Below are 20,222 nucleotides of genomic sequence, written 5' to 3'. Positions count from 1 at the left end.
TAGACATTACTTCTCTTCAATGCTACTAATTCTACGTACACTACATGGCAAAAGTATGTGGACACGCCTTCAAATTAGTGGATTCGGCTATTTCAGCCAAACCCGTTGCTGACAGGTGTATAAAATGTACTTTTAGTTGACTTTCAAAGTGACACCATCATAGGATGCCACTTTTCCAGCAAGTGAGTTTGTCAAATTTCTGCCCTGCTAGAGCTGCCCCAGTCAACTGTAAGTGCTGCTATTGTGAAATGGAAAAGTATAGGAGCAACAATGGCTCAGCCGCGACGCGGTAGGCCATACAAACTCACAGAACGGGACCGTTGTGTGCTGAAGCGCGTAGTGCGTAAAAACGCCTGTCCTCGGTTGCAACACTCACTACCGAGTTCCAAACTCTGGATGCAACGTCAGCACAAGAACTGTTTGTTGGGAGCTTCATGAAATGGGTTTCATGGCCGAGCAGCCGCACACAGGCCTAAGATAACCATGCGCAATGCCAAGAGTGGTCTGGACTGGTGTGAAGCTCGCCGCCATTGGACTCTGGAGCAGTGGAAACGCGTTCTTTAGCGTAATGAATCATGCTTCATCATCTGGCAGTCCGACAGATGAATCTGGGTTTGGCGGATGCCAGGAGTACGCTACCTGCCCGAATGCATAGTGCCAACTGTAAAGTTTGGTGGAGGATTAATAATGGTCTGGGGCTGTGGAAAGCCTCCCCAGCAGAGTGGAGTCTGTTATAGCAGCAAAGGGGGACCAACTCCAGGGGGGGGGACCAACTCCATCTCCATCTTAATGCCCAAGATTTTCAAATGAGATGTTCGACTAGCAGGTGTCCCCATACTTTTGGCCATGTAGTGTATTATTGTAACACTAGAGGACTATAGAATGTATGATGTTTTACAGACTATAATTAAGGCACCTCATGTCTGCATTGAGTTAAGAGAGCTGCTCTAATACAATGCTATGAAAAGACGAACGCATCCCCTCATATCACTAGGTTACACTAACTATGTTTCAATTGGAGCTGGTTGGTCTTGCAAACAAACTTACGCTGTCATATTGATTAAGTATGTTTGGGAACATTTACTTCTGAATGTCTGTTTCTTTAGCAAAAAACCCCACATCAGGTCAATGTTAGCTGGAGTGACTAGTGGGACTATTGTTACAGACAACCCATCCTCACCAATGTTGTTATAAAACCATGTTTGAACACTAGATGGCATATACTTTAATTATTTCTCCTTCACAAAAGTGTTACAGTTTTCAATATTAATGCCCTCACAGGTTGCCAAGCAACAGCCTAAAATCCAGAAACGGAACTATTGGTAAGTTTATGCATACATTCAAAATCTATGATGACTATAGCAACAAAAACCTTCCCCAATGGGTCTGCTTTTCTGCGTGAATTTGGTGTGGTTACTAGGGTACCATGCAATAATAGAGCACATCCAAATACTGTTCATTCTGGCTTGATATACCCCCAAATGTATACATGTAGGACCTTTGACCCCCCCCCCCCCCCCCCAAGGTGGGCTCATTGGCGGATGCCAGGAGAACGCTACCTGCCCGAATGCATACCATTCAAATTGTTTCATACCTCAATATGGGATGTATTATAAAGTTAAAAACATATCAAATGGCCTTAGTTTGAGAAAATTATTATCTGATAATTTAAAATGACATCTCATACCCTCAATCCTGTTGGCCCAATGAACCAAATAACGTTCATAACATTTAGTTGTGTTACAGCCTGACTTCAAAATGAATTAAATAATGTTTCTTCTTACCCATCTACACACAATACCCCATAATGACAAATTGGAAACATGTTTAGACATTTTTGCAAATGTATTGAAAATGAAATACAGATACCAAATTTACATAAGTATTCACACCCCTGAGTCAATACTTTGTAGAAGCACCTTTTGACAGCAATTACAGCTGTGAGTCTCTAAGAACCATTTTCAGGTCTTGCCATATATTTTCAAGTAGATGTAGCCCTTTCCTGCATTCAATGACCAAAAGAGCCCTCTTTGGCCTCATGGCTGCAATGTTATTAATATTTTACATAATTTAATAATTAATAAAGAATTATTTATTTTTTTACAATAAAAATCCTGTGTTTCTATGTCAAACCGTTTTGTTATTTCAGTCTTGTGATGTCTAAAGTAATATTGGGACTCAAACTCAAAATGTAATGCATCTCAATTCTATATCTGACATGGTACAGGTGTCTTTTTTTAAAGCACATAACCATGTTTAGTGAGGTGTATACTCTTGTTTCAAAGTGTATTTGTTTCAGACTACCAATAACCACTCTGTGACCCTGATTAAGTCAAAACTGTAACTTGGCCACTCAGGAACATTCACTTTTCTTCTTGGTAAGAAACTTCAGTGTGGATTTGGCCTTGTGATTTAGGTTATTGTCCTGCTGAAAGATGAATTCATCTCCCAGTGTCTGGTGGAAAGCAGACTGAACCAGGTTTTCCTCTAGGACTTTGCCTGTGCTTAGCTCCATTCCGTCTATTTTTTATTCTGAAAAACTCCCCAGTCCTTAACAATTAAAAGCATACCCATAACATGATGCAGCCATCAGTATGCTAGAAGATATGGAGAGTGGTAATCAGTAATGTGTTGTATTGGATTTGCCAACACTTTGTATTCAGGACAAAAAGTGAATTGCTTTGCCACATTTTTTTTGCAGTATTACTTTAGTGCCTTGTTGCAAACAGGATGCATGTTTTAGAATATTTTTACCCAGTACAGCCTTTCTTGCTTTCACTCTGTCAATTAGGTTAGTATTGTGGAGTAACTACAATGTTGTTGTTCCATTCTCAGTTCTCTCTTATCACAGCTATTCTAAAGTCACCATTGGCCTCATGGTGAAATCCCTGAGCGGTGTTCTTCCTCTCCATCAACTGAGCTAGGAAGGACGCCTGCATCTTTGTATGACTGGGTGTTTAAAAAAATATACAGATAGGTATTTTACCTTTATTTAACTAGGCAAGTCAGTTAAGAACAAATTCTTAATTTCAATGATGGCCTAGGGGCAGAACGACAGATTTTTACATTGCCGGCTCGGGGATTCGATCTTGCAACCTTTCGGTTACTAGTCCAACGCTCTAACCACTAGGCTACCTGCCGCCCCAACAGGTAGTGTATTGATACACCATCCAAAGTGTAATTAATAACTTCAGCATGCTCAAAGGGATATTCAATATCTGCTTTTTTTTACCCATCTACCAACAGGTGCCCTTCTTTAAAAGGCATTGGAAAGCCTCCCTGGTCTTTGTGGGTGAATCTGTTTTTGAAATTCACTGCTCGACTGAGGGACCTTACAGATAATTGTATGTGTGTGGTACAGAGAGGAGGTAGTCATTCAAAAGTCATGTTAAACACTTATTGCAGACAGATTGAGTCCATGCAACTTATTTGACTTGTTAAGCACATTTTTACTCATTAACTTATTTAAGCTGGCCATAAAAGGGGTTGAATAATTATTGACTCATGCCATTTCAGCTTTTCATTTGTAATTATATTTATTTTAAATGTTCAAAAAACATAATTCCACTTTGACATTTTGGGGTATTGTGTGTAGGCCAGTGACCAAAAATATAAATGTAATCAATTTTAAATTCAGGCTGTAACACAACAAAATGTGGAAAAATTCAAGGGGTGTGAATACTTTCTGAAGGCACTGTATTTAATTGCCTGCCCATTGTGTTGCAATAAAGGAGGGCCCATTCCACTCAGGAGCACTTTAACTTTCCAAATCAACAGTTTACAACCCAAGGAGCATCACTGCTCATTCTGTGGACCTTTAAAGAGTGACCTATCAGAGTTAGAAAGCTGGCTGTCAAACATTTTACAATGTAAGTTTACTTTTAGTCCGTCTATGTATGTTTCAAGACTGGGAATAGGGAGGTGTGGTGAGATACTCAATGGATTGAACAATATTTTTTTCATCACTTATATTGAAGAAGCTATTACTTAAATATTGGAAGTCAAATGATACACCCATGTTAAGAGAATGGAAGAATCAAATGCTTTATTATTTAAATATTGGAGAGAAAAAAAATCTGGCTACAGTCAAACAACACAATTTGAAGTCATACGGGGTAGAGTCTTACAAGCATTAGAAACAAAGTTGGGTGTGGATACGGTGGGAACATGTGGGTCTGAGCATGTGTGACGTCATTTATGTTTGGAAATGTATTTATATAAATGTTAAGTTGTCTTTTGTTTTAGTCTATGTACTGTATGTTTTTGCTTGCCCCCCCCCCATATAATCTCAGCAAAAAAAGAAACGTCCTCTCACTGTCAACTGCATTTATTTTCAGCAATCTTAACATGTGTAAATATTTGTATGAACATAAGATTCAACAACAGACATAAACTGAACAAGTTCCACAGACTTGTGACTAACAGAAATTGAATAATGAACAAAGGGGGGGTCAAAATCTAAAGTAACAGTCGGTATCTGGTGTGGCTACCAGCTGCATTAAGTACTGCAGTGCATCTCCTCCTCATGGACTGCACCAGATTTGCCAGTTCTTGCTGTGAGATGTTACCCCACTCTTCCACCAAGGCACCTGCAAGTTCCCGGACATTTCTGGGGGGAATAGCCTAGCCCTCACCCTCCGATCCCAGACGTGCTCAATGGGATTGAGATCCGGGCTTTTCGCTGGCCATGGCAGAACACTGACATTCCTGTCTTGCAGGAAATCACGCACAGAATGAGCAGTATGGCTGATGGCATTGTCATGCTGGAGGGTCATGTCAGGATGAGCATCACATGATGGAGGAGGATGTCTTCCCTGTAACGCACTTCCCTGTAATGCCTGCAATGACAACAAGCTCAGTCCGATGATGCTGTGACACACCGCCCCAGACCATGACGGGCCCTACACCTCCAAATCGATCCCGTTCCAGCGTACAGTCCTCGGGGTAATGCTCATTCCTTCGACGATAAACGCGAATCCGACCATCACCCCAGGTGAGACAAAACCGCGACTCATCGGTGAAGAGCACTTTTTGCCAGTCCTGTCTGGTCCAGCGACGGTGGGTTTGTGCCCATAGGTGACGTTGCCGGTGATGTCTGGTGAGGACCTGCCTTACAACAGGCCTACAAGCCCTCAGTCCAGCTTCTCTCAGCCTATTGAGCACAGTCTGAGCACTGATGGAGGGATTGTGCATTCCTGGTGTAACTCGGGCAGTTGTTGTTGCCATCCTGTACCTGTCCCGCAGGTGTGATGTTCGGATGTACCGATCCTGTGTAGGTGTTGTTACACGTGGTCTGCCACGGCGAGGACGATCAGCTGTCCGTCCTGTCTCCCTGTAGCGCTGTCCTAGGCGTCTCACAGTACAGACATTGCAATTTATTGCCCTGGCCACATCTGCAGTCCTCATGCCTCCTTGCAGCATGCCTAAGGCACGTTCATGCAGATGAGCAGGGACCCTGGGCAGAGTCAGGGTCAGTAGAAAGGCCTCTTTAGTGTCCTAAGTTTTCATAACTGTGACCTTAATTGCCTACCATCTGTAAGCTGTTAGTGTCTTAACGAACGTTCCACAGGTTCATGAATTGTTTATTGTTCATTGAACAAGCATGGGAAACGGTGCTTTACAATGAAGATCTGTGAAGTTAGTTGGATTTTTACGAATTATCTTTGAAAGGGTCCTGAAAAGGGACGTTTCTTTTTTTTGCTGAGTTTATATATACACTACCATTCAAAAGTTTGGGGTCACTTAGAAATATCCTTGTTTTTGAAAGAAAAGCTCATTTTTTGTCAATTTTTAAAATAACATCAAATTGATCAGAAATACAGTAGACATTGCAGCTACAATAGTCATTTACAACATTAACAAACGGCTGATTTTTAAATGGAATATAGGCGTACAGAGGCCCATTATCAGCAACCATCACTCCTGTGTTCCAATGGCACGTTGTGTTAGCTAATCCAAGTTTATCATTTTAAAAGGCTAATTGATCATTAGAAAAACCTTTTGCAATTATGTTAGCACAGCTGAACACTTATTGCTTCTTTAATAAGCACAACAAACTGGCCTTCAGACTAGTTGAGTATCTGGGACATCAGCATTTGATTACAGGCTCAAAATGCCCAGAAACAAAGGACTTTCTTCTGAAACTCGTCAGTCTATTCTTGTTCTGAGAAATGAAGGCTATTCCATGCGAGAAATTGCCAAGAAACTGAAGATCTCGTACAACGCTGTGTACTACTCCCTTCACAGAACAGCGCAAACTGGCTCTAACCAGAATAGAAAGGGTAGTGGGAGGCCCCGGTGCACAACTGAGCAAGAGGACAAGTACATTAGAGTGTCTAGTTTGAGAAACATATGCCTCAAGTCCTCAACTGGCAGCTTCATTAAATAGTACCTGCAAAACACCAGTCTCAACGTCAACAGTGAAGAGGCGACTACAGGATGCTGGCCTTCTAGGCAGAGTTGCAAAGAAAAAGCCATATCTCCGACTGGCCAATAAAAAGAAAAGATTAAGATGGGCAAAAACAGACACTGGGCAAAGGAAGATTGGGGGGAAAAAAATGTTATGGACTGAAGAATCTAAGTTTGAGGCGTTCGGATCACAAAGAAGAACATTCATGAGATGCAGAAAATATGAAAAGATGCTGGAGGAGTGCTTGACGCCATCTGTCAAGCAGTGTGGAAGCAATGTGGTGGTGGTAGAGTGGGAGATTTGTACAGGCTAAAAGGGATCTTGAAGAAGGAAGGCTATCATTCCATTTTGTAACGGCATGCCATACCCTGTGGACAGCGCTTAATTGCAGCCAATTTCCTCCTACAACAGGATAATGACCCAAAGCACAGCACCAAACTATGCAATAACTATTTAGGGAAGAAGCAGTCAGCTGGTATTCTGTCTATAATGGAGTAGCCAGCACAGTCACCAGATCTCAACCCTATTGAGCTGTTGTGGGAGCAGCTTGACTGTATGGTACGTAAGAAGTGCCCACCAAGCCAATCCTTTTTGTGGGAGGTGCTTCAGGAAGCATGGGGTGAAATCTCTTCAGATCACCTCAAATTGACAACTAGAATGCCAAAGGTCTGCAAGGCTGTTATTGCTGCAAATGGATGATTCTTTGACAAAAGCCAAGTTTGAAGGAAATAATTACTATTTCAATTAAAAATCATTATTTATAACCTTGTCAATGTCTTGACTATATTTCCTGTTCATTTTGCAACTCATTTCATGGAAAACAAGGACATTTGTAAGTGACCCCAAACTTTTGAACGGTAGTGTATATATAGTACCAGTCAAAAGTTTGGACACACCTACTCATTCCAGGGTTTACTATTTTATACATTGTAGCTCAATGTTGAAGATATCAAAATATGTAGTAACCGAAAAAGTGTAAAACAAATCAAAATATATTTGATATTTGATATTCTTCAAAGTAGCCACCCTTTGCCTTGATGACAGCTTTGCACACTCTTGGCATTCTCTCAACCAGCTTCATGAGGTAGTCACCTGGAATGCATTTCAATTAATAGTTGTGCCTTGTTAATTTGTGGAATGTATTTGAGCAAATCAGTTGTTGTGACAAGGTAGGGGTGGTATACAGAAGATAGCCCTATTTGGTAAAAGACCAAGTCAATATTACGGCAAGAACAGCTCAAATAAGCAAAGAGAATGACAGTCCATCCTTACTATAAGACATGAAGGCCAGTCAATCTGGAAGAACTTTGAAAGTTTCTTCAAGTGCAGTCGCAAAAACCACCAAGCGCTATGATGAAACTGGCACTCATGAGGACCACCGCAGGAAAGGAAGACCCAGAGTTACCTCTGCTGCAGAGGACAAGTTCATTAGAGTTACCAGCCTCAGAAATTGCAATCCAAATAAATGCTTCACAGAGTTCAAGTAACAGACATCTACAACATCAACTGTTCAGAGGAGTGCGTGAATCAGGCCGAGGTTGAATTGCTGCAAAGAAACCACTGATAAAGGACACCAATAAGAAGAGAATTGCTTGGGCCAAGAAACACGTGCAATGGACATTAGACCGGTGGAAATCTGTCCTTTGGTCTGATGAGTCCAAATTTGCGATTTTTGGTTCCAACTGCCGTGTTGCCCCTTCAGTCCCCTCTTGTATTCCCTGTATATCCACAACTGCGTGGCCTCACACAGTTCCAACTCCATCATCAAGTTCGCGGACAATACGACAGTAGTAGGCCTGATTACCACCAACAACGACGAGACGGCCTATATGGAGGTGGTAGGCACTCTGACGGCGTGGTGCCAGGTTAACAACCTTTCCCTCAATGTCAGCAAAACAAAGGAGCTGATTGTGGACTGCAGGAGGAACCAGGCTGGATATGCCCCCATCCTCATCAACGGGTCGGTTGTGGAGACTGTGAATAACTTAATTCCTAGGCTTACACATCTCAGAGAAGCTGTAATGGTCAAGGCATGATAGCGACTCTTCAACCTCAAAATGCTGAAGAAATTCTTCCTTTCCCAGAGCGCCCTCAGTGTTCTACAGGAGCACCATCGAGAGCATACTGTCAGGCTGCATTACAGCCTGGTACAGAAACTCCACCGCCGCTGACCGCAAGGTTCTTCACAGGGTGATACGCGCAGTCGAACGCACTATTGGGTGCACACTGCCTGCCCTGCAGGACACCTACAACACCAGGTGTCGCAAGAAGATCATCAAAGACCCCAGCTACCCGAGCCATGCCCTGTTCTACCCGCTTCCATCACTCAGACGCGGGAAGTACAGGAGCATCATGGCGACAACTGGAAGACTGGCCAATAGTTTTTACCCCCAGACCATCAGGCTGCTGAATAGCCACCACTAGTCAGCTACCTGCTCCCTCCTTCCCCTGCTACTCCCCCTATGGACATTTCCCCACCCCAATGACATTCATCACTGTTGTAGTTGTTAATATGTATATTATTATTTATATTTGTGTCTGTTTTATTTCCCTTGGTCCCCACTCCCCCTCAATGGTCATTTACTCTGACTGCTGCTCCCCTATAGTCATTCCCTCCCACCCCCTGCCTCCACCCCAATGGACATGTATTCATCACTGCTACAGTTGATAATATGTATATAGTGCTATTTATATTTACATGTATGTTGTTTTTGTATTACCATGATCATTATTTTATTCCTGCATGTTGGAGCTGGGAGCCTAAGATTTTCACTGTACCCTGCAATCACACCTTCATCCCTGTAAATTTGACTTACAGTGCCTTCAGAAAGTATTCACCTTCCTTTACTTTTTCCACATTTTGTGTTACAGCCCGAATTTAAAATTGTCACTGGCCTACAAACAATGCCCCATAATGTCAAAGTAGAATTCTGTATTTCAGAATTTTCCCAAATGAATTAAAAATGAAAAGCTGAAATTCCTAGAGTCAATAAGTATTCAACCCCTTTGTTATGGCAAGTCTAAATAAGTTCAGGAGTAAAAATGGGCTTAACAAGTCACATAGGTTGCATGAACTCAATCTGTGTGCAATAATATGGTTTACATGATTTTGTAATGACTACCTCCCTCAGTCGAGAAATGAATTTCAAACAGATTCAACCACAAAGACCAGGATGTTTTCCAATACACCTATTGGTAGATGGGTCAAATAAATGTACATTTTTTTAATCACATATCGCACATAAATACTTGTAATTATTATTTGTATGACAACTAGTATAACATATCTATACTTGTGCACATTTTCCATCATATTCGCCTTTATTATTAATTTATAAAGCATACAGGACGGAACTCATTTTCTGAAATATTTTTTTTAATCCGTGACCCGGAAGTACTTGGTTATTCTTGCCTTCTTCACAGCGGTCTAGCTATCTACGTGTATTTCGGGAATATTTTTTGCCCCCTATCGTCCAATGATGACTAAATTACAATATCTGAATGTGTATCTAACTGAGCGTTTGATGCAAGCTGCGGAGGAGATACTTGGAGTGGTCGGAAACACGATATCCGAGTACCAGGAAGAAATAACCCGGACGAAGAGAGAAAACCAATACCTGAAACGACACTTGATCACACCGGTTTTCCCTGGTATGTAGCTAGCTAAACTACTGTACTTCTCATTTACACGAATTATCTAGATAGCTAGAAACGTGTTATATTGTATTCTACAGTATTTGAAGGATGAAACCCTAACCTAATGTAGCAGGCGTAAAAAGACGCCTGAGCGGAGTCCCCACATCAGTTTTTCAGTCAGGGTTGCCAGGTTAAACTTTGAAAACCTGGTCAAAAGTCCCGAAAACTAGCTCTAAAAATGTTTTCTCAGCCAGTTTTGGTGCCACATTTATCCAATATACCCATTTTCCAGCGAATTAAGAAGGAATATAGAAGTCATTTTTAACGAAGTAGGCTAAGAAGCAAACTAGGTTTTCCATCTTGCAAGTTTAATATGTCGCAAGAGACAATATAAATCGCCCTTATTAAACTCTCCAGATCATTTTCCATCAGTGGATGTCGATTTAACTTGTTTTCACTGCTATGATTAAGCAATCAGGTCCGAGGTGGTGTGGTATATGGCCAATAAACCATGCCGGCTAAGTGCTGTTCTTAGGGCCATATACCACAAAGAACAGCCCCGTGGTTTATTGGCCATATACCACAAACCCCTGAGGTATGCTAAACTGGTTACCAACGTAATTAGAATATACCATGGCTTTCAACCAATCAGCATTCAGTGCTCAAACTACCCAGTTTGTAATTGTAAATACATTTTTTTTAACTCTTTCTTCCCAATTTCGTGGTATACAATTAGTAGTTAGTCTTGTCTCATTGCTGCAACTCCGTACGGACTCGGGAGAGACGAAGGTCGAGAGCCGTGCGTCCCACGAAACCCAACCAAGCTGCACTGCTTCTTGACACATTGCCCGCTTAACCCGGAAGCCAGCCGCACCAATGTGTTGGAGGAAACACAGTACACCTGGCGACTGTGTCAGCGTGCACTGTGCCCGGCTCGCCACAGGAGTCACTAGTGCGTGATGGGACAAGGACATCCCTGTCGGCCAAACCCTCCCCTCACCCGGACGACGCTGGGCCAATTGTGTGCCACCCCATGGGTCTACCGGTCATGGCCGGCTGCGACAGAGCCTGGACTCGAACCCAGAATATCTAGTGGCACAGCTAGCACTGCGATGCAGTGCCTTAGACCACTGCGCCACTCGGGAGGCCCAAATAAATCTTGTTTGCACACAACTATAGATTCATCACTCAAACTCTCCTGTTAAATGTAAGTTGGACAGAGGATCTCAATCTCTGGGCAAGAAACACTTGGACGAATTTCAAAAAATGAATGTTAGGTTATTTTCTGGCAATTGTGCCAGATGTTAAGACTACAAACCATTATAAATGGCCTATTTGTGAGATTGATTTGGTATTACAATAGGCATAGGCTACTGACTAAAATATGGGTTTATAATTGCAATGGTTCAACTTTGCCATGGTTTGATGAGCTAGATGCAGGTAGCGTATAGCCCCTGATAGGCTAACATCTCATTTCAGGGAAAAGTCCACAATGAAACTGACATTAAATGTGGAGAATGATACATTTGAGATAGAGCTCAGACCATGATTACAATTGACAACTTCCAAGTTAATTAACTAAACATGGACATTAATAATTGCATAATAACACAAGGCTACAACAAACTGAGTTATAGGCTATTTATTAAATCTGTTTGCAAGCTCCAGGAAGGCTACACAAATAGCAAGAATTGATTTCCAATGACTCCAGTGATATCTTAATTTCAATATATTTATTGTATCAAATGGTAAGCTACAGTAGCCTGCAATGGAATATAAATGAATAGCCTACTTGATGGCCAAGAAATGCAAATGTAGCCTATCATTCTCCACATTTCATGTAATTTTCATTGTGGACTCTTTCCAATAACACAAGCACGTGAGGGAGTTCCATTTCAAATTTCTACTCGTGCAGCCCTCCAGACCCTAGAACTAAGCATGAGTAAAACCCTTCACTTGATAGGGTTATCCATAAGAAAAGTCAACATTAGAAAACAGTTTACTTTCCTCCTCTGAGCTAATTTATCTAAAGAGCTCTAGTGCGCCTAAAGAATTTTCCAATGCTTTGTCGCCGTTATGTCAGTTCTAGCACGTTAATGTTTTATAGAAAATGGGTATCTAAATAGCCTACCTACAACTGGTAAAAAGTTGTCACGATGTGCGCGCGTGCTGCACTGTCTCCATGACTCAGCTGCAGCACTCTCTCAACCAACACATCCAGCCCTCTCCCTCTCCACCATTCACTCAGTCACTCAGTAACAGCCTGTTCACTGCCTGATAGTCAGCAGCATCAGGTCACAATGAAATATATACAGCGCCTTCGGAAAGTGTTCAGACCCCTTGACTGTTTCCACATTTTGTTACAGCCTTATTCTAAAATTGATTAAATAAAAACAAATCCTCAGCAATCTACACATAATACTCCATAATGACAAAGTGAAAACAGGTTTTTAGAATTTTATGCTAATTTATAAAACAAACATACCTTATGTAAATAAGTATTCAGACCCTTTGCTATGAGACTTGAAATTGAGCTCAGGTTCATCCTGTTTCCATTGATCATCCTTGATGTTTCTATAACTTGGAGTCCACCTGTGGTAAATTCAATTGATTGGAAAGGCACACACCTGTCTATATAAAGGTCCCACAGTTGACAGGGCACGTCAGAGCAAAAACCAAGCCATGAGGTCGAAGGAATTGTCCGTAGAGCTCTGAGACAGGATTGTGTCGAGGCACAGATCTGGGGAAGGGTACCAAAGAAAGTCTGCAGCATTGACAGTCTCCAAGAACACAGTGGCCTCCATCATTCTTAAATGGAAGAGATTTGGAACCACCAAGACTCTTCTAGAGCTGGCCGTACGGACATACTGAGCAATCGGGGGAGAAGGGCCTTGGGCAGGGAGGTGAACAAGAACCCGATGGTCACTCTGACAGATCTCTAGAGTTCCCATGTGGAGATGGTTGTCCTTCTGGAATGTTCTCCCATCTCTGCAGCACTCTACCAATGAGGCCTTTATGGTAGTGACCAGACAGAAGCTACTCCTCAGTAAAAGGAAACCAAGATTGAACTCTTTGGCCTGAATGCCAAGCGTCATGTCTGGAGAAACCTGGCACAATCCCTACGGTGAAGCATGGTGGTGGCAGCATCATGCTTTGGGGATGTTTTTCAGCAGTAGGGACTGGGAGACTAGTCAGGATCAAGGCAAAGATGAATGGAGCAAAGTACAGGGAGATCCTTGATGAAAACCTGCTCCAGAGTGCTCCGGCCCTTAGACGGGGGTGAAGGTTCACCTTCCAACAGGACAACAACCCTATTTCACACAGCCAAGATAATACAGGAGTGGCTTCAGGACAAGTCTCTGAATGTGCATGAGTAGCCCAGCCAGAGCCCAGACTTTAACTCTTGAGAGACCTGCAAATAGCTGTGCAGCGACATTCCCCATCCAATCTGACAGAGCTTGAGAGGATCTGCAGAGAAGCTCCCGAGTGCCGCAGCGGTCTAGCACTGCATCTCAGTGCTAGAGGCGCCACTACAGACACTGGTTAAATACTGAAGAAGAGTCAAGGTTGTAATCTCTGTCAATGGTGCTTCAACAAAGTACTGAGTAAAGGGTCTGAATACTTGTGTAAATGTGATATTCCATTTTTTATTTTTTTTGTAATACCTTTTCAAAAATGTCTAAACCTGTTTTTGCTTTGTCATTATGGGGTATTGTGTGTAGATTTGAGGGGGGGAAATCTATTTTAGAATAAGGTTGTAACGTAACAACATTTTGAAAAAGTAATGGGGTCTGAATACTTTCCGAATGCACTGTATAGTGTATATTATTAGCCTACATTATCTACTCATCACATTTAGCAATAGTAGGCTATCTTACATAAGTTTACAAATGTCATAATGCATGCTTTATTATAAAGGTGCTTTTTGATGGTGAAAATATGCTTCCCCAAACTATTTGCTAGTACACACTAAAAAGTAATGCAGTGCCTTATGGGATTCCACTTCGCTCTGAAGCAGCTGCGTTGCTTTTTTGATCGAATTGGTTGTCGGAGGGTCTAATTACCCCCTACACCCTCCATAATTTTCACACCCTCAACTTTGGGATACTTGTGCATATGGCAGAGGAATGCGTGAATGTGCAAATGGATGGGCGAGGGGAAGGGTGATATGGGATTCAGCCAGAGAAATAGCTAGCTTGTTCTGGGAATGACATAGCTAACTCAATGGTGGTCTTGTCAATCAAGCGTCAACAGCTGTCATTACTTTCATTGATGTCATTTATTGTCTTCTTTCCACCAGCTCCTCAGCCCATTGTCTCTTGGGTCTCAGAGCAGCAAACTCCCCCTGAGCAACAGCACTGTGAGCAGGAGTGGAGCCCCAGTCTGGGGCAGAGGGACCCAGAGCCCACACAGATTAAAGAGGAACAGGGTGAACTCAGGACCCGTCAGGAGGAAGAGCAGATTCAAGGGCCGGAGGCTGATACCAAAGAAGACTCCATAATCATTCCTCCCTGTGTGAAAAGTGACTGTGATCAGGAGCCACCTCACCCCACACATCTTCCCCAAACTGTGGAGAACAGAGAGAGAGACTCTCTACTGACCAACACAACTGGACAGATCAAAACAGAACCTGATGGAGAGGGCTATGGAGTATCACTATCAGAACCAACCAGTGACTCCCCTCAGTCTCAGCCCCTCTCTGCAGTAAATCCAGACTGTTCTAGAACACAGAGTGAGAACACTGAAAGTGTTCCGAGAGATCCAGAAAGGAGACCAGAGGAGGACACCCAGACACACTCATGTACTCATTGTGGAGCCGTGTTCTGTGAGCTTTCCCAACTGAAGGCACACATGCTATCCCATACAGTACCACACAGTGGTGGCACTAGTCACAGGCAAATCCTCTGCACAGTCTGTTGGAAGTCATTCACCTCTACCAGTTACCTCAAGGTCCACCTGCGTTCTCACACTAATGAGAAGCCCTTCCACTGTGGTGTGTGTGGCAAGAGTTTCAGCTACTCAGGGAGGTTCAGGGAGCACCAACGCATTCACACGGGAGAGAGACCATACCGCTGCCACGTGTGTGCTAAACGCTTCAACCGGTCTGCCCATCTGAAGACCCACCTGAGGGTCCACACGGGGGAGAAACCCTACTCCTGTCCTGTCTGTGGGAAAGGATTCAGTCAGTCCAGCCAGATTAAGGGACACCTCAGAACTCACACCCGAGGGAGGTAGAAGATTCCTTAGAGTGAAAGGAGCTCATGAAGGGATAGACAGAGCCTTCTGTTCTCAAAGTGCCTCCGTTCTCTTCACTTCTACATATAATTGTAACACTAGAGGACTATAGAATGTGTAGTGTTTTGCAGACTGAGGCACCTCATGTCTGCATTGATTTGAGAGAGTTGCTTAATAACATGCTATGAAAAGACTTGACCCTTATGTATCATTAGGTTACACTAACTATTTTAGAGAGAAATATAATGTTAATTTGGGTTAGATTTAAAAATATATCTTCTTGATTTTCAATAGGAGCTGGTTGGTCTCCTTGCAAATAAACTAACTGTCATATTGATTAAAAATGTTTGGGAACATTTATTTCTGAATGTCTGTTTCTGAAGAAAAGAACAACTTGCATCAGATCAACGTTAGCTGGAGTGACTGTTGCTACAGACAACCTATTCTCACCAATGTTGTTGTATAACCAAGTTTGAACACTAGATGGTATTCTTGAATTATATATCCTCTACAAAAGTGTTACAATGTTCAATATTATTGCCCTCACAGATCCTGCCAAGCAACATAGCCTAAAATCCAGAAACCAAGATATTGGTGAAAAAGTTTATACATACAAACATTCTAAATCTATGATGACTCTATATAGCTAAAAAAAATACCCAATGGGTCTCCTTTTACTGTGCGTGAATTTGGTGTGGTTACTACAGGGTACCATGCGATAATAGAGCACATCCCAATACTGTTCATTCTGGCTCGATATACCCCCAAATGTATACATGTATGACCTTTGACCCCCCCCAAGGTGGGCCCATAGAGATTTCATAACCATTCAAATTGGTTTTTACCTTTAATGTGTTGTATTATGAAGTTTATAACATATCCAATGGCCTTAGTAAATTTCATACCCTCAATGGATTTTAAAAGAACTAATTCTAGCACTTAAAGATTCCAAAAAAGGTCCGGTACCGTCGTTGGGCTGCAGGTGTGAAAGATTCAGCTACTGGCATTACACACCTGGCTAAAAGATTACTGTAGCTCTGTTCGAAACACTTTTATAGACAACTTTGACACCTGGAAACAGAAGATACTCTACAGGAATGACTGAGTCCATCCAAATCATCTTGGCTCCTGGACTCTGTCCACGCATTTCAAGGCTGCGGTGAGACAATGACTTATGAATGACCCAAGACCTGCTCGGTTAATCCCTACCATTGTGAGACTGAGTTGTCATAATGCTGCATCAAATGTACATTATGTAAGTAACTTAATTTATGTCCTCCTAACTACCCTGAATACCTCCGTTGATCCTACAGCTATTGTATGCAGTAATCATGTGCCTATGAACCAGAGTTACACTTTTAGCACTGAGGCGGTGTGCCCTAGTAGGAAGTCCAGTGTGCAGCTCACCGTGCACTATCAGCTCCAATATAAATAACATGAGCAAGTCTACTTCTGATAAGCTTCCCAGTAAAGAATTAAAAACAATCAAGCAACCCAGAAAAGTGCTAAAAATAGCACATATTAACATACAGTACCAGTCAAAAAGTTTGGACACATCTACTCTTTCAAGAGTTTTTCTTTATTTTTACCATTTTCTGCATTGTATAATAATAGTGAAGACATCAAAACTATCAAATAACACACTTGGAATCATGTAGTAACCAAAAAAAGTATTAAATCAAAATATTTTAGATTCTTTGAAGTAGCCACTCTGACAACTTTGCACACTCTTGACATTCTCTCAACCAGCTTCATGAGGAACAATGGTAGATAGCTAGCATAAAACGAGATACATAATGCTGTAATAATGACAAAAATATTCTTAAACTAACAACTTTGTCAGTAAAACAGGGAAAACATACAGCTTACTTAGTTTTGGTATTCACGCACATTGATGAATAAAATGGTCAGAAAGGAAATAATGTCCAAAACTGAGATGTGTTTACAGCAGTAGGTGGCGAGCTGCACTTGGCAATGACCTAAACACTCTGCCTGCTTGTGATAGCTGTGACGTCATCACTGAGTTCTTACACAGCCGCTCCAAATGTCTGCTATGACATTCTAACCAGATGGAAAGTCTGTTCTAGATGACAGGTTCTTCTGCATCATCATCATCAAGGATGTCTGGGTGAACTGGAGAATGGATTGTCCACCCTGTGTAGGGATCTAGTTGTTGCCTTCATGAGGTCTTCCTATGTATCAAACTTGCAGATATCTGGGAGCTGAGGACTGTAACTGATAGACACATGTCCTCAGAAAGATAATTTCTTCAGTTTGCTGTCATCGGTTCGCTGTCATCAGGCTCCGGGTCAGCAGAAGGCATTGAAGGCCACTGATCTTCTGAGTGTTGGAGGAACTCAAGGCCTTGGTGCCATCAATGTGGTTGGGCCAGCTCTTTCAGTGTCTTGCCCGAGTGATGTCATCCTCTTTTTTTTGCGGTGTCCACATACCTCCAGTTGGTTACATCCGTAAGTTTCTAAATCTCTGCAACACGAGTTCCTACGAAGACCTTGTATCTACAAAATTTACTTGAGCCAATGAAGGACTGTGGTGGAATCGGACCAGAGGATGACTTGTCTGATGGGCAGGGTGAGTTCTGCTTGGAGGACACTGGCCAGCTGAGCCCCAGTGAGTACAGCACTCAGCTTCAAGTGTAGCATCGACAGCTGCTTCTTTGGCGCAACGCGAGACCTGGCCAGAACGAAGGAAATGTGCACCTGCTTCTGGTCGTCCGCATGTAGGCAACAGAACCATATGCTCTCTCTGATGCATCACAGAATATCTGGAGGTCTCTGGTTGACTTTGGATTGTCAGTATATGGTGGTGCGTAACTTCTGGGGAGTTCCATCTGGGCAAGGTCGGGAATCTCTTGTTCCCAGCCAAGCCATTTGTCCAGCAGGCTCTGAGGCTGAATGGGGTTGTCCCAACCTATCCCTTCTTTCCACAGGTCCTGGACGAGTACCTTGGCTCAGGTTGTGAAAGGTGTGATGTAGCCTAGTGGGTCATATTGATGAGCGAGCATGCTGTAGATATTCCTCATTGTAGGTTTGGAGCGCTCCACAGTGCAGTGCTTGTATCGCAAGGAGTCTGAGGCAGTTCCAACGTAGCCCCGGGTTTGGCTCCTGAGATCCATGCTACTTTGGGAAAAGCACAGTTCGCTGCTTTCCGATCTGGCCTCGGGTGGTAGGTGATCGATGACAGCTGGTACATTGCTAGCCCACTGGCATATTTCAAAGCCTCCAGCATGGAGGTCCATTAACAAGGTTTCTTGCTTCCTTGGCAGAGGGGATGCTTCAAAGGCAGTAGTCCATGTAGAATGACTCCTTCACAAGCTCCTGGTTGACCCCTACATTGTCCTGAACGTGTCGCTGCAGAGCGTAGATGGCAAAACAGAGATTACAAGTCATGCCGAATGGCAAGACCTGCCACTCATAGATGCTCGGTTTTTCAGTTCTACGCATGTTCCATCAAATCAAATTTATTTATATAGCCCTTCTTACATCAGCTGATATCTCAAAGTGCTGTACAGAAACTCAGCCTAAAACCCCAAACAGCAAGCAATGCAGGTGAAGAAGCACGGTGGCTAGGAAAAACTCCCTAGAGTTGAAGCATAGCACCTGTTTGTCTGCTGGTAAGAGGCGAATCTGATGAAACATGCCTTTGATGTCACCACTTACAGTTACGCGCATGTTGATGGTATCTGAGAAGGACACCGAGCAGGGATGGTCCCAAGGTTGGTCCAGGGAGGAGAAGGTCATTGAGCGACTGTCCTTTATGCTGGAACGAACAGTTAAACACAATCCTATCCTTTCCATTGTGATGCACAATATGGTCGGGTATAAACCAGGATTGTTCAGCTACCTCGGGTGGCACAAGTGACACTTAACCTGCCGTCTGCAGCTTCTTGATATCCTGGCAGTACACCTCTGCGCGTTTTAAATCTTTGGCGAGTCTTCACTCCATGCTATTGAGGCTTGGCAGTACAGCTTCCTTTGGAGTATGGAGAGTTGCATTGTTGACTTGACGAAGCAGGGGTGTAGCGTAGCGCTGAACGCCATCAACTTCTATCCTAGAGGTGGACGTCATGGCTTGCTGGTCTTGTTTCGACTGAGTCGCCAGCTTCTCACTCATGTAGGAAAGGTTATCGATCTGCCAAAGACGCTCAACATTTTTTAAGAGCTCGGCAGAAGGCGAAACGGTAGTGGTGAGCAGGCACTGTTGTTCAGCGGGTGATGTGTGTACAAAGCTAGTAGGGCCTTGCAGGGACCAGCCATGTTCGGTGTGGACGGTAATGGGTCCACCAGGTGGGCCTGTACACTCTGGCTGTATGGGTATCAGGAAGTGAGGCATGTCTGAACCAAATCAGCTTGGTCCACCGGTGGCATGCAGCTTACGGAGGTGGTCGTATCACCTTTGGAGAGCTGCTACTGGTCAGGAGTGTTCGGAAAGGCCTAGGTGGTCTGCGGTGAATGCCTGATGTATCTGATGCTTCTTGAAAGGTTTGAGCAGGGGGGACACCTCAAAGGTAACTGAGGCACCTTGAAGTTGCACAACACCTTGTTGAACTGTCCTAAGGGTGAGGGTCTCAGGCTCAGAATTGGGGTTAAGTTGTTGAACAGCCTGTGGCAGGACGATGCTACACTCAGTCATCATCGAGCACGGCGTGTGTCTCCAAGGCTCGTTCTCCATTGTAAAGTAAGACCTTCACGACCTACAGCATTACTTTCGCCGATCGTTTGGGTCTGTCCATGTACACCTTGGTCATAGGGACACTCATGAGCACGCTTTTGTGGTTTTCCTGTATGGCATCATGAAAGATTGTTAGGTGCTGCTCTTTACATATCTTGCAAGGTTGTCGGAGGGTGCAAGCATCAGCTTTGTGGGATCGTCTGCACTTCCAGCACCTTTTCCAATCCTTTATCCACTTGACGATCTGTCCTGT

General features: G+C 43.2%; 1 protein-coding gene across 2 annotated transcripts; it reads left to right on the top strand.

Moving 5' to 3' along the window:
* Nucleotides 1–9,802: 9,802 nt before the first annotated feature.
* On the top strand, nt 9,803–15,636 carry LOC115149357 (zinc finger protein 239). Of its 2 annotated transcripts, none has more exons than XM_029692156.1 (2): nt 9,803–10,051; nt 14,346–15,636. In XM_029692156.1, exons 1-2 carry the CDS (start codon nt 9,886–9,888, stop codon nt 15,278–15,280), a joined length of 1,101 nt encoding a protein of 366 aa, XP_029548016.1. In that variant the 5' UTR covers nt 9,803–9,885; the 3' UTR covers nt 15,281–15,636. The 2 variants fall into 2 exon arrangements, with proteins under 2 accessions (XP_029548016.1, XP_029548015.1); XM_029692155.1 differs by having other exon boundaries at nt 9,803–10,060.
* The last annotated feature ends 4,586 nt before the right edge of the window (nt 15,637–20,222 follow it).

This window comes from Salmo trutta, chromosome 15, assembly GCF_901001165.1.
Source record: "Salmo trutta chromosome 15, fSalTru1.1, whole genome shotgun sequence".
NCBI lineage: Eukaryota > Metazoa > Chordata > Actinopteri > Salmoniformes > Salmonidae > Salmo > Salmo trutta.
The sequence above is the reverse complement of the archived record's forward strand: the minus strand, read 5'-3'. Positions and strand labels throughout refer to the sequence as shown.

Excerpts from the sequence above, each read along its gene's own strand:
- LOC115149357 (XM_029692155.1), top strand. The coding sequence starts at position 9,886 with ATGATGACTAAATTACAATATCTGAATGTGTATCTAACTGAGCGTTTG. Across the intron at positions 10,061-14,345 it reads GATCACACCGGTTTTCCCTG|CTCCTCAGCCCATTGTCTCT; the intron begins GTATGTAGCTAG and ends TCTTTCCACCAG.